Consider the following 15,817-nt stretch of genomic DNA (forward strand, 5'->3'; position numbering starts at 1 on the left):
CTTAAGTCCTTTTTTCCCCATAAATCTCAACCATTGACCAACCCGATCAGTATGTGGCAATATACACAAGGAATTGGAATTGCCAAAAAAGAACATGGAAGTGAAAGTGGAAATTTATAGTACATTTATAGTAAAAAAGGACTTATCTGTTTCTTACCAACACCTATTATATCATTTCTGATGACATGGATTAAACCACTGGAGCCTTATGGATTACTTTTATGCTGCTTATGTACTTTTTGTAGCCCCGACATTCTGGTCACCATTCACTTGCATTGTATGGATCTACAGAAAGAAAGTCATACACATCTGGGATGGCCTGAGGGTAAGTAAATGATGAGAGAATTTGAATTTTGGGTGAACTATTCCTTTAATACCAATGGCGTCTGAAAATCTATTAACAATTGTCCAAACATTATCAACAGATTATTCATAGTTGTTTGTTTCTTAAAATAGCATGAAAAGTGTTATTTATATCAGTTTGGTAGGACATAACACTTGCGTGGCGACTGGTAGGCAGTTTTATACAGGATGTGCCACTATCGCGTTTGAGCTTAAGCAACAAAGCAAACTGACAGGTCTTGTGCGTTTCCATGGATACTGGGTATTGAGGAGGGAATGGGAGGGGGTTTGGTCGAGTGAGACCTATGAAAATGTGAGTATTTGATGCTTTACTCACTTTCGGCTGGTCACCTCTATTGGACATTTAACCAAGTTGTGTAAAAAATAAATATTAGAAGAATCTCGATTCGTGGTCTTGTAAGGGGTGTTGTGGCCGAGATGACCATAGGAGATACACACTAGAGGCTGATTAGCATGCTGTATGTGTACTAGGGCCTTGCTGGAGACTGTGGGCATGCTCAGTGCAGCCTGAATGACGATTCTGCTGCTGTTATTGAAAAGCACTGATTCAAAGACACCAATGCTTGGGAATATAGTGACACTCAAATACCAACTGAATAATCTAAATTAACCTACTTTATATTAAGCAACTGACACTTGAGATGTTTAATATATGATCTGATTGCAACAGAAAAAATAAGGATGCTGGTAAATATAGGATGCTTAGGTGATGCTCATGTATAAACCAAAGAACAACGTCTTATCTGACCACAATCAAGAGTATTATGGAGTATTCAAATAGTCACAGAGAAACCAAAGTGACACACAATCAGTGTGGATAAGGTCTACCTCCATTCAACAAACAACAACAAACAATCATAAAAAAGCATTAAGATATAAATGTAACCTTGATCCAAATTAGAAACTGATTAATTTGTGTGCATACATGCAGGATAATCCAATAATACTGCTTATAAAACAGGAATATGTTACAAACCCATAATGTGTTCCCTAATTGTGATTATGAGTGGTGAGGATCAGTTTGACTTTCAAACCTGAGAAATCAAATATTTCATTTTATAATGTCTCTTCATCAACTAGCACAAACTATCAGGTGGCATTCCAATCAAGTAGCAGAGCAGAAAGATAAAGATATTACCTTGTTGGATGCCATCTCACTGACCGAATGCCTGGTCTGCAGGGTCTCAAGCTGGTCAAGGCACCAGTCCAGCTCCTCCAGGGTCTCTGTTGCCAGCTTCTGGTAGGCCTCCTCTAGAGGAAGAGAAGGAGGCAAGGAGTCAGATCTCAGATGCTGTAGGGGTCTAGCTGAGGCTCCCAGCAGAGGGCCCAAACTGCTGTAGACCGCCATGTTGGGATATCCCGACAGAACACATGGGTGATTCTTCATGCTGTGCTGAAGCCCTCCAAAGTGAATGATGGGGGCTCCAAATCGAGCAAAAAAATAAATAAAAAAGAGGTCTCCAAAAAGCTGTAATCCAAATGAGGCAAAGTACGACCAGGGGCGGAAGTCAGATCTCGTGAGAAGCAGGGAACACTATATCCCTTAACAAAACATGCAAAGGGGACACACAACATACAAATCAACACTTGCACACAGTCGTTCACGCTCACAACCAAAATGTCAGTCTTGCCAGAATCTGAGGTCCTACATGTCGATAAGCTCAGGGTGATAGCTCTCTTCTCGGGACAGAGAGAATTTCATTGCTGTGGGCAGGCCCATCTTTCCGTGACAGATACCGGTCTACATTCAGTATGCGATGACCCTTACAAGCATGCAATCCTGCCCATAACAAAGCATACAGGCATAGTGTCATAACACTAACACACATACACTCACTCACACACACATGCAAGCACACACACAAAGCATACGGAGGGCTCTAGTCCTGTCTCTAGTCCTTATGCTGTAATGAAATATCGACTGCCGCAAAAAAGAACAAACGAGAGTGGTTGATGCCCTGCATGACACGGGGCAGCCGGGGAGCGTCGCTATCCAAACGTGAGCCGAGCTTCCTCTTGAAACAGAAGCCTGAAGCCTGGCAGAGATGCTGCATGGAGGAGAGAAGGCTGCAGCTAAATCCTGGCATGGAGCCTAGAGGATCAAGAGCTGAAGAGATTAAATGGAGAGAGAGAGAGAGCATCCTCTCACATGTGCTCTTGTGTGGCTTCACAATATTTTTTTCAGTGTGGTTTTTCTCTTACAGAGACAAAAATGTTTGGAATAAAGCAATGAAATTGTAATGACGGGACTTGGGAAAGGTTTTCCTGTATGTTAGTCTCCATTATAAAGTTAGTAGATTAAAGGGATAATTCACCAAAAAAGGAAAATTCTGCCTTCATTTACTAATCCCTGTGTTGTTCCAAACCTATATGACTTTCTTTTTCTATGGAATACAAAATGAGGAAAAAGGCAGAATGCTAACTTCAGTCACCATTGACTTTCATTTCATCTTTTTTTCCATGCAATGAAAGTGGATGGTGACTGAGGCTTTCAGTCCCTAACATTCTGCCTACCTTCTTTTTCATTCCATGGAAGAAAGTCATATGGTTTAGAACAACATGAGAGTGAGTATATGATGACTGAATTTTCATTTGTGGGTGAAATAATCCTTATTCTTTTTTTTAATTTTTTTTATTTGAGTATTTTGAGTCACAACATAATCACTGAAGGACACCTTCATTAGATGCCCTTCCATTTTAAAGGGAATTCGGGAGCATTTATTGCTTTTCATGTTTATGTTTGAATAATTCAGGATGACCATATCAAGGCATGAAAATGAAGCAAAACAAAATAACAAAAGGCCAAAACAACAGATGTCAATGCAGTTATGATGAGTATGCAAGCTGCCCAATAAAGTTATTTTGCTGACTTGAAACTGTTATGAGAACATGCACGTGCCACACGTACACGCCTTTAACAAAGCTTACATTATCTTAGTCATTCTCTCTGTGTCTGTCCCACTCTCTCTCTCTATTACTGAATGTGTGGTGAAGTACAGAGGGCTGGGGTGCCACTCTCTCTGAAAGAGACTGCACTGACGTCAATGACATTCTTATCGTGCTTAATGCAACATCATACACCAGCCCATGAAAGGGCACTGGCTCCGTAGACATGCGAGCTACAGCTAAAAACTGGAATGGAATTCTCCAATCTAGGTCATGGAATCTAACTTCCTTGTCAGTCAGGAAATCCCCACCAAAACATGAGCATTTCCTGCAGCATCCGCTGGATTTGTTTAAATAAAGTAGAAATCACAAAACATACCTTATTTTATGCTCTTATTTTAAGCAATAGGAAACTTTTGGACAGATTTCTCCTCACATGATTTGACCAAACTATACATATCTAACAGGAGTTATGCATATAGAAGATGCTTTTGTCCAATACGACTTCATTGCATTCAAGGTGTAGTGTACATTGTATCAATTTGTATTGATACATTTTCTAAAGAGAATGTGAGTGGTGCTTTCCCGTGCAAGATTATGCTAGAATATTGTGGGTGGTTGCTGGGACATTGCTATGCATTTTCTATGGTGTTCTATGAGCTCAGCCCTATGTCTCTATGATATTCTGGTCCCTAGACATACAGTAGCTTGAGTCCCTCCTTCATTATAAATCTATGGGATCTGTTTGTCTGATCGCAGAAAACAGCACACCTTTCCTCAACAAGCCACACAATTTAAGGTATTATATTGAACAAGAAACTTTACGGGATGTGTTATGTGCTTAAGTTTGATAATTTAATAGAGGTTTGTTCAAATCTTACCATAGCAAGCACCTTAATGAGTCAATTAGGGGACGCTTTCATCCAATGCAACTTAAGAGTACATTTGTTGCATGGCCAATCCCACTGGAAAAATGATTAGTATCTTGCTAAACAGCACAATTTTGTTAGTTTATAGATTGACCCTTGTGTTATTTGAACCTACAACCTTGTGGTTACCAGCCCATACAGTATCTTTAGCCACAGGTTATATCACCCCATTCCACAATATGGTATATGTAAAACAGCCAGGGAGTCTAAAGCTTAACTAATACAAAACAAGAAGTCAACATTTATTTTCTAAAATAACTAAAATCACCCTAGGTAAAAAAGCCTGATTTTACTACATACTACATACTGAATCATTTAAATAAGTTAGGGAGGTTTGTGTTGAGCATCAAATAAAAAATAGCTAACATTACATTACAATAAAGTTCCATTTGTTAACATTAATGAACTACATTAGTTACAAAAGTTGTAAAAAAAAAACATACATCTTCAAAAATAGTCTGAATCCAGATGCACGACCACAAAATATGTATCAATAAAAGCATGCATCAAAGTCGGCACACTGTTGTTGCTCCCAAATTTTATCAATTTAATGGTGAGCTCATTAAATTGATTTGGGACCAACAACAGTGTGCCGACTTTGATGTATGCTTTAAACTACATTAGTTAACATGAACTACCAATGAACAATACTTCTAAAGCATTTATTAATCTTGGTAAATGTTAATTTCACCATACTGTACTAATACATTTTTAATGTCAAAAGTTGTATAGGTTAACATTTGTTAATGAACTATGAACTAACATGAAATAAAAGTGACTAACAACTAATGTTAACGAATGGAACCTTGTAAAGTGTTACCACACTTTTTTACTTTTGGACAACCTCAGAGAGTCAGGTTTCAAATGTATCTATTTTAATGTTGAGACGGTAATCAAGCTAGTTACAATCTTCCCAGCTGGAACGCACAATTCTAAATAAAAAACGTAACATCCAATCCATGCCCACACAATTAGTTTCAACCAATCATCAATACTCTTTGAAAAGCCATCAAGAATTTCAATGATGTGTGTGAACAGGAGAAATAATCCAAACAGACACCTTAGCAGAGCAAAAATCTTAGTGGATTTCATTATACTCATAGGGGAACTAAAAGAAGTCTGTTCGCCCAGTAAGTATAAATAAGCCCTGAAGCAGACTCATATACTAGTTGTCCAACACACCATATGCCTTGTAGCACTTTTTATGGTCACATGACCTCTAAACTAATATATTTTGCAGGGCATATGAGATATTCATTCAGCGTGGGGAGCTAAATTGTATGTGTCCATCTGTATGGAAGCCCAGGAGTGCCATTTAAAAAAGAATGAAGGAATAAATTATCAATCTATTAATTTGAAATATATAGACACATTTTAATGTGTTTATTTAATTCATGTTTTAAAATGTCTTATATTTAGCAATACAACAGCACATTAATAAGCTATTTTTAAATGCACATTTTAAATTGTTTTTTAAAAAGCATTTGGCAATTTCTTTTCTTCATCCATTCGCCAGTTGCTTTTCTTTATTGTTTGACTTTTCCTTTTCTTTATCCACTTGTCAATCCATACCTGCTGAAGCCCAGGAGTGCCAAGGAGTGGTGGTGGCGTAGTGGGCTAAAGCACATAACTGTTAATCAGAAGGTCACTGGTTTGATCCCCACAGCCACCACCATTGTGTCCTTGAGCAAGGCACTTAACTCCGGGTTGCTCCGGGGGGATTGTGCCTGTAATAAGTGCATTGTAAGTCGCTTTGGATAAAAGCATCAGCTAAACGTATAAATGTAAATGTAAACTAAAAATGAATGAAGGAATAAATTATCAATCTATTCATTTAATAATTCATGTTTAAAGAAATCATTATATATAACAATAAAATTGTACATTAATAAATCATATTTATTTCATGTTTAAATGTCATTAAATGCAGCAATAAATTAGTACATTAGTGATTCTTTTAAAAGCACCTTTTAAATTGCATTTTATAAAGGTATTTGGCAATTGCTTTTCCTCATCCATTTGCCAATGGGTTTTTTTTTCGTTTTGCTTTTCCAAAACAGAAACAGTTTAGCAAAGTTTCATCGTGTCCCAGTTCTTATGGTCAATGATCTTACAGAGCAGTGCACAGAAGGTACAGTATATGGGCTTTGTTCACAAATATGGCGGAGAGAGCGGTCATACAGTAATGAAACAGGTGAATAGCTGTAAGGTCAGGCAGTGCAGAGAAGCAATTGCTTTAGTACAGGATCTGGTGGTATTATTCATTGGCTCGGTACCTAAAGTTATGAAGTAAGGTGAGGCAAATGGCAGTTGCTGCGCATTTCAGTTCGGGGCGAGGGTCGGGAGGCTGGTTCAGCTGTCAACATCATGATTACCAGCTCCCATCCTGGACATGTATCAAAGCAACAGCAAACGAGTCACCATTAACTTCTGATATGCTTTGCATCTGTGTCTTATGCGCGGGATTCGTCAACAGTATAACGTAAACTGCTCATACCATCGTCCAATGACAGGTCGTCTTACATCCTCTTCAAGTGGCATGTGGGAGAGAAGGTGTGTCTTATAACAGAGTCAAAATTTCATTGGTTGCTTCCACGAGTCAACAGTCCAATGGCATTTTTTTAACTTGATGCGTGATGAAATCACAAATAAATGTGTCTATTTATATTTACATTTACAAATTGGTTAAATTATTTTCATTATTATTTTCAAATTAATAGACTGATAATCTATTCCTTTTATTTATATATATATATATATATATATATATATATATATATATATATATATATATATATGTATATATTTGGGACTCCTGGTCTTCCATACACCTGCTCGGTGCCTCTAGTACAAATCAATATGATAAATCTATAACACCAGTCCTCTTTATCTCTGCAACTGAACACTCTACCAGTGCTTAATGTCCGAGTGCTCAGTACTACAGTTCTAGGTCAAACACCTGCATCTTAAAAAAGGCTCTTCTTTGCAAACCTTTTAAATAGACAGCAAACAGAAGCTAACTGATACAATGAGCTGGGCCTCATGATTATGATGAATCTGTTACTCTTTCTTATCGGCTTTACAGTATATGACATGGACAGTGTGATGTGTGATGTCTGGAGGTTGATCTATAGACAAAGCAGAAGATGTAACACAAGGACAAACCCATCTCTCATATCAGAGTCTAATAGTTTCTCACAAAATAAAACAACTCTAATTCTAATGGAGAACAAAATAAAAAGCCCAGAGCAAGTACTGTGTGTAGAGCTGAAACAGCAAAAAAAAAAATATATATATATACATATATATATATATATATATATATATATATATATATATATATATATACTGTATATATATAGTTTTTAATTCTATCCTGAATAAAAGAAAAAGCCCTGAAACACTCATTTTCCAGACCACAAACTTACATGACAGTATTTAAAAGATGGAAAGTAAAGGTATGGTACGGTACCTGTGTAGGAGGTCTTTGTGATGGGAGGTGGGTTACACATGGGGGATCTCCTGATAAAGCAAACAGAAATCATAGAAGGCTTCAATATGAGAGACAGTCAGATAACCAATTCACTGTTACAGCTTACTAGCTGCGTTTCCATACATATATTTGTATCCAATTTTGAAAATGCGTATACAATATTTTGAATGGAATCATTTGATATTTGAAAAAACTTGAATAAATTTGCATACAATTTAATGCGCTAGGAGGAGGTGGATTTTCTAGAGTTACACATGAGTTCAAATGTGCATTAATGTGATGGAAACGGCTTATTTGCATTAGCAATGACATGTCACGACCATTTGTAAAGCGCGATGGCAATGCCCTATTCACATAGGTGTGCAAGAGCTTGACGTGACTAACTCAATGAAAGGCCCGACCATGGCACATAATTCTTAAAACATAGCCCTGGTTAGTTGAAAGTGCTTTACCCACAGATCGTTGTTAAAGTGGGTCCTCACAATCCACCAGAACTGTTTTGAGCGTGGGCACTCCCAGGTATATGGAGGCTGTCGGCGAATGGGTATAGCCATTTGAGCCCTCATTATGTGAGCTATTGCATTTATTCTGCAACGTCTCCTGGTAGCATTTAATATCATAATGTACAATTGCTATATTACAGCAAATACAACTCTCCCCGAAGCAAAGAGGTCATTCAGCTGCTCCATGACAAAAAGGTGGGCTCCCTCAAGACAATGCGCATTTACAGCTAATGGAAATGCACTATGATTAGCATTTACTTTATGATGAAATGCGCATTAAAAATGCAAAACAATTTGATGGAAACACAGCTACTGTGTATGATACAAAGGACAGTAAGAAAATTGGCTGCTGTTAGTACTCAAAACAATATATTGTAATATGCATTGTAAAAATTACAGAAAGTTACAATCTGTGGTTAAAAGCTTTTTTTTTTCAACCACTTTGATTTAAATTATAGATTAAGAAAATTGGCTTCAAACTCTGAAACCTCATAAAATCAAGAAGAAATTACAGAAATTATAGTGACAAATGAAATGAATAGAAGCAAAAATGTTATAATGATGAAAACATTTTACAGTTTACTGATTCTGTCATTGTGACCAACACCTGAGCTGTAACAACATCTGTAATAACAAGTCAAGTCATGATGAAACTACTGTATGTGTATGTGAACTTTCATTTTTTGATGACAGCAACTTACTTGTTGTTGGCTCTTTCCTGTTGAATATTTGTTAAAGCAGCGAAGTTATTCCGGACAGTTCTTAAACTCGCCAGAACCTGAGAGAAGTAAAAAAAAAAATGGTTTATGCCAACTAAATTTAATCTTGCCTTATTTAATATATTATAGACTTTATATTGCAATACCTGTGCAAAAGGTGTTACAATCATATCATCACCGTGTCTGCAAAGAAAGAAAATAAAGTAATTATAACAGCACTGCTATTTTCGTTGATTTAAATGTTAAACCTCTAAAAACATAATTAAAGGAATAGTTCATCCAAAAATGTTTCTCCCTCATGCTATTTCAAACCCATTTGACTTTCTTTCTTATATGGAACATAAAAGAAGATGTTAGGCCAAAACCTAGGAATATGTAAAGAAAATACATGCAATAAAAGAGATTTTCATTTTGGGGTGAACTATTCCATGAAATGTCTTGACAAATGCAGTTATCATTTTATAACCCATGTAGGCTATGCATTAGGTTACTATTTATGCCTCAACCTGCAAAGTGCATCAAACATCCATTCATCCATCCATTTCCTATAGCCACTTATCCTATGCAGGGTCACGACTAGTGCTGAGCCTATCCCAGCTGCCGAAGGCAGGGAAACATTGTGGACAGGTGGTCAGTCCATGACAGGGCAACACACACTGACATACAGTACACATATACACTCTCACTCACACCTACGGCAATTTAAAGTCTCCAATTCACTTGACCTGTATATCTTTGGATTGTGGGGGAAAACAGAGCACCCGGAGGAAACCCAGGCAAACAGAACATGCAAACTCCACACAGAAACGCAGAGGTTGAGCCGGAACTCGAACAGGTGACCTTCCTGCTGTGAGGCAACAGTACTTAGACACCTTTTAAAAAATGTTATACCATAAAAAGGTCATCAATGTAGTTGATACTAGGGATGTTAATGATTAACTGATGATCGATTAATCTTTTGATCGATTAAGATTATCAATTGTCGATTAATTAATTTCAGGACAAATGGATTCAGTAACAATGCCAGCAGACGTTAATAAGGCTTTGCAGTCAAATGCTGCTAGAGGGCACTTGCGCGCTGCATGTGATATCTTCTCGCATAGAAGAAGACACACAGATGAAGATAAAGTGGCCTCAATGTAATCAGTGTTGGAGCATTTCTCTGCTCATTTTCTGCATACACCACGATAGTGTGTTAAAGTACAACATGAAAACAAGCACAGTTGATATGCTGGTCTCCATGTTTCATCCCAAACTATAAAAAAGCACATTCAGCTAAAATCTCACCATCCCCAGAGAAATGTTGTGTAACGTAGACTACTGTGTTTATGCAGCGCGTTATGATTGGACTTTATTTAAAATGAAATAATTAGACTAAGTGTCCGAAATATCCCACAATACACAATCATATCAAACAAACTCAAGCAATACAGTAAATATTCTATACAAGTTATTACAGTAATGAATTAACAGTAATTAAATATTTCACAAATTCGTCTAAATGTATTAAAATACACTGAACAAGAATATTTTCAGAGAAAAATGCCAAAACGTTAATTTCTCAAATGTAATAATTTTATTTCTATTTAAAGAGTAGGCTACAGTCCACCATTTGTGTTTTGCTGTATTAACGTTAATGATTAATCGTTTAATTCATCGTTAATTTCTACGATGACAGACTATGAAAATGTCTGAAAATTGTCATCCCTAGTTGAGACATTTGCTCACATGTCACTGGCAATGGAGGAGTTCCTGGACATAGACTTTGGTGAGAGGTCATAGTCACTGTCAGAGCGGTACAGGAAGGACTCTCTCCTCTGGCTGTGCACAAAGTTGGCCTGGAGAATGAGCCCTGACCCCGGGCTGGCCATGGGATCCAGCGGACTACGTCCTGATGAGGTGCCATTGTCAACATCAAAGCTGTGGAGACACAAAACAGAGCAGTTAGCGCTGATGTCAAATGTGAAGTTGGAGGATATACAGCCAAAGTTTCCATCAAATTCCTCGTGATTGATCTGGACACAAGGCAAATCGCAAACAATTCTTACGCAGAATAAAATAGTTCAGAAGGAAGGAAAGAAAGAAAGAAAGAAATTAAGAAGGACAGAACATCTGTCTGTCCTTCCTTCCTTCCACTGAGCTTTAAAGTTTAGACCATGCTTGGTAGAGGGCTTCCCCAGCTCAGCAGGAGTGCCTTCTATCACCTTACACCCAATCTTCACCTCCCTGTGCTTACAACGTGCTGACTCTTAATCTCCAGGGCGCATTAATATAATCGCCTGGCTCTGGGGATTTTCCTGACGTGCACAGTGACGTGGCTTTATGCCTTTATTCTCACTTCCATCATTATCAACTACATGTCTGCTGACAGCTGTGACTAACGTGGTGCGGATGAATAATTCCATTTAGTGGGTCAGTCTGACCCTTGGTGACTGCTGACAATTGTGTATCACACATAAAGGGACAATAACTCATGACCTGCTTGAATCAGAGGATTGAGCTTTGCTATGACGGAGTATAAATATGTCAGAGTGAATAATCATCATGCATAAACAATGTTTCTATTGTCTGTATTCAGCAGAGGTGGGGGAAAATATTTCTGAGTGTATTTTAAAGTGATGAAATATTTTTTCTCACAATTCTGTAATGATAAAATAACCACCACTCAAAAAATGAGAAAGTGAGCAGACGAAACATACTGCAATATTAGATCAACAATTCCTCAATTATTTCTATTCGAGCAAAAAGAAAACTCAGAACAGGATAAGAATGCAAGTCTTCCGTACAGCTACATTGCAAAGGTTTTCAGGTAATGATAAACATTATAGAACTAAGGTACGCTATACCCTCGTGTCACTTCAGTTTTTTTCTGAGACTGACTTGCGCTACACCACTTCTATGGCTCTATAATGAAGTAATACAGGAAGTTCAGCACTTGTTGCACAAAGCAACGAAATGCGATGAAGATAAATTCGAAACAAATGAGAAAAAGCTCACAATATATCACATTTTGGATTGCAATACACTAACAATACTCAGTTATCAATTTAGTATTATAACGTGTTCCCTGGTATTCAAAGAGTGCTATCAAAGCACTATAGTCGAAACAAAAACCTAAATTTGAAGCATTTCATGCACACATTCAACCCAATAATAGCTTGGCACATTATGTTTTGTTTTTCACTGAAAAAATTACTTATTCACAGTTAATACACCAGCTAGCGGTCTGTAGCCCTGCTGATCTCTCTTGGGTCATATCACAGGAATGCACTGGCTTAGCGATTCACACACTCTTAACTCTAGACATGCATTATGAATGAGATTTTTCTCCTCTTACTGTAACCCACGTAAATGCAGTAATGTTTCACTACAAAGGAGAAATTGGCTCCCTCATAATACAGGTGAAGTCTTAAAATAACAATCATTATACGTTAATATTCATTTGAAACAACATGTGTTTCTCTCAAAAGTAAAAATTAGAACACCTAAATTGTATTTTTCATGCTTGTTTTAATATACTGTTTCCTTGCAAATATGCACTCACCTAAAGGATTATTAGGAACACCTGTTCAATTTCTCATTAATGCAATTATCTAATCAACCAATCACATGGCAGTTGCTTCAATGCATTTAGGGGTGTGGTCCTGGTCAAGACAATCTCCTGAACTCCAAACTGAATGTCAGAATGGGAAAGAAAGGTGATTTAAGCAATTTTGAGCGTGGCATGGTTGTTGGTGCCAGACGGGCCGGTCTGAGTATTTCACAATCTGCTCAGTTACTGGGATTTTCACGCACAACCATTTCTAGGGTTTACAAAGAATGGTGTGAAAAGGGAAAAACATCCAGTATGTGGCAGTCCTGTGGGCGAAAATGCCTTGTTGATGCTAGAGGTCAGAGGAGAATGGGCCGACTGATTCAAGCTGATAGAATAGCAACTTTGCCTGAAATAACCACTCGTTACAACCGAGGTATGCAGCAAAGCATTTGTGAAGCCACAACACGCACAACCTTGAGGCGGATGGGCTACAACAGCAGAAGACCCCACCGGGTACCACTCATCTCCACTACAAATAGGAAAAAGAGGCTACAATTTGCAAGAGCTCACCAAAATTGGACAGTTGAAGACTGGAAAAATGTTGCCTGGTCTGATGAGTCTCGATTTCTGTTGAGACATTCAGATGGTAGAGTCAGAATTTGGCGTAAACAGAATGAGAACATGGATCCATCATGCCTTGTTACCACTGTGCAGGCTGGTGGTGGTGGTGTAATGGTGTGGGGGATGCTTTCTTGGCACACTTTAGGCCCCTTAGTGCTAATTGGGCATCGTTTAAATGCCACGGCCTACCTGAGCATTGTTTCTGACCATGTCCATCCCTTTATGGCCACCATGTACCCATCCTCTGATGTCTACTTCCAGCAGGATAATGCACCATGTCACAAAGCTTGAATCATTTCAAATTGGTTTCTTGAACATGAAAATGAGTTCACTGTACTAAAATGGCCCCCACAGTCACCAGATCTCATCCCAATAGAGCATCTTTGGGATGTGGTGGAACGGGAGCTTAATGCCCTGGATGTGCATCCCACAAATCTCCATCAACTGCAAGATGCTATCCTATCAATATGGGCCAACATTTCTAAAGAATGCTTTCAGCACCTTGTTGAATCAATGCCACGTAGAATTAAGGCAGTTCTGAAGGCGAAAGGGGGTCAAACACAGTATTAGTATGGTGTTCCTAATAATCCTTTAGGTGAGTGTACTTCTTTATTCTTCTATCATTGCATATTGTTTTGTCTGCATTCTGCCAGAAATGTTTTGCATTCTAAGAGGCCGTTCAGACCAAAAGCGTCATCGTTGTGTTCAAAAAAGCTAAACACAGAGCAACGAATAAAACAGAACGTGTCTTGGCATGTGTTTTGAAAAGACAAAGTTCTTTCTCAAACTTGACATGGTGTCTTAAAAACATACTGCTCATGCACGAGATGCTGAACAAACAGGGAGACATGATGCAATGATCAAAGGCGTCAAGCACAAGTTTACATAGAGGAAAAAAAAAAACAAGCAGTCAGAAAAACGTGTTCGGTGTAAACAGCCCCATAGTTTGCATTGTATTTTTTAACTGGTAAAAACCAAGGTTTATTAGCACGTATCTCATCTAGAGAAATATTAGGTGTCTTACATAAATAATATGATGGATATTTTATAAAATATATGTGGAAAATAAGAGGTTAACAGTCAAATACATGCTGTAAGTGTAAGGTGAGGGGTGGGGTGGGTTGAGGTGAAATTAGGGATGCACCGAAATGAAAATTCTGGGCCGAAACCGAAACCGAAAATCCAGGATGCACTTGGCCGAAAACCGAAACCAAAACCAAAATTTTTACCTATTTAAAAAAAAAAAAAAATGTTGTGTATAATTGTATTAATTTTATACTTTTTCATTAATTTCATGAATTTAATTAATCTGAATTGAAAAACTACAAACCAATAAAATAAATCACACTTTTATTGAAAGTAGCACACCAAAATTGGACAAAAAATATATTAAAACTATATTAAATATTATTCTTCTTTCAGTTCTGTAAAAATCTAATTTTACAGATTTTATTAACAATTATCCAAATAATGTAAAGTTTTAGAAAACTATTCTATGCAAAACAAGAGTCAAGAAATGAACTTAGCTAGCATCTTTCAAAAAGTTTAAATATGCAACAATAATTTTAATTAAAACAACAGGCAGAACACAGAATGGCAGAGGGCCTCTATTCCACTGATCTATATATATCTATATATCTATAATATATATCTATATATATATATATATATATATATATAGATCAGTGCTCTATTCTGTTTATGTAAACGTATGTACACTTTAAGTGAAAATGATTGTGCAAAACAACAGTGCAAAACAGCAGTAATTGAACTAAATCCAACCTCAACTGTAAACGACAGATGTATCCTCAAGTGAAGAACAAGTGTAATGTAATTGCTATTCACATCATATTGGCCCGCTTTCTATTTAAGTACAAGTGACAGGATTCTCTTCAAGAACAAAAGTTGCTAAACGTTCTGACAGTCTCTCCTGTCAGAAAGCTCATCAAGAACATGAGATGCTGCACTGAACAGTTTCTCACTCTCTGTGCTGGTGCTTGGGCAGAAAAATACCTGTGCGCAATCCGCGCAAGCAAAGGAAAGCGGTCTTTGTTTATGCGACCAGTAGTCAAGGGGATTGTCGCTTCTGGCGTAGTTCAGCTATACGTCTCAAGTTGTGTTGTAGCTGCACTAGTTGTGACATTTTCCTGTAGAATCTCTTGCTGTATTCTGTATATATATATCTTGAAAGTTCTGCTGAATAAACACTGCAGATCGCAAATTTGATGTCCTTATCAGAAACTTTGAAGAATTTCCACACCGCTGACATGATCGGCCTTTGTTTGGTAGCGCTATGATAAGGGCTAGATCGATCCAGATTGAAATCTGAGCACTGAGGGGCGGGGCGAGGAGGTACATATTTTTGGCTCATATTTTCGGCCTTTTTTCTCTTTCGGCCGAAAACCGAAATTGGTGAAAGTGCCATTTTCGGCCGAAAATTTTAGCACTTACACAGAGATGTTTAGCAAAAATATTGAATCTACTGTATACTCTATCAGAGTTCATTTAAGCTCTTTCATAACATTTTTAAGAAATTACCAGCCCATTGACTGACTAGAGTGCCATAAGTATTTTGCCTGAACTATGTGTCTTGAGAAAAGGAAGGAAAATACTCTGCTTCCATCCTCACAGGCTTTCTCTCTCTCTCTCTCTCTCTCTCTCTCTCTCTCTCTCTCTCTCTCTCCCTCCCTCTCTCTCCTTCTCCTCTTCAACTAGCTAGTGCTCAGATTTCACTCCTAACCATTTACCTCTATCAAATAAGCACTATG

The 15,817-nt window shown here is 37.7% G+C and overlaps 1 protein-coding gene across 8 annotated transcripts in view; it reads right to left on the reverse strand.

Moving 5' to 3' along the window:
- The window catches only part of LOC127630898 (cAMP-specific 3',5'-cyclic phosphodiesterase 4D-like), a 199,725-nt gene that overhangs the window by 14,074 nt on the left and 169,834 nt on the right, over window positions 1–15,817 (reverse strand). For all 8 annotated transcript variants that reach the window (XM_052108751.1, XM_052108749.1, XM_052108750.1 and 5 more), the window contains 5 exons: window positions 10,622–10,813; window positions 9,040–9,076; window positions 8,876–8,952; window positions 7,651–7,700; window positions 1,502–1,614 (listed from right to left, as the gene is read on the reverse strand). In XM_052108751.1, coding sequence (XP_051964711.1) covers window positions 1,502–1,614; window positions 7,651–7,700; window positions 8,876–8,952; window positions 9,040–9,076; window positions 10,622–10,813 — 469 coding nt within the window. The remainder of the gene's footprint in view (window positions 1–1,501; window positions 1,615–7,650; window positions 7,701–8,875; window positions 8,953–9,039; window positions 9,077–10,621; window positions 10,814–15,817) is intronic.

Source organism: Xyrauchen texanus, chromosome 37, assembly GCF_025860055.1.
Source record: "Xyrauchen texanus isolate HMW12.3.18 chromosome 37, RBS_HiC_50CHRs, whole genome shotgun sequence".
Classification (NCBI taxonomy): Eukaryota; Metazoa; Chordata; class Actinopteri; order Cypriniformes; family Catostomidae; genus Xyrauchen; species Xyrauchen texanus.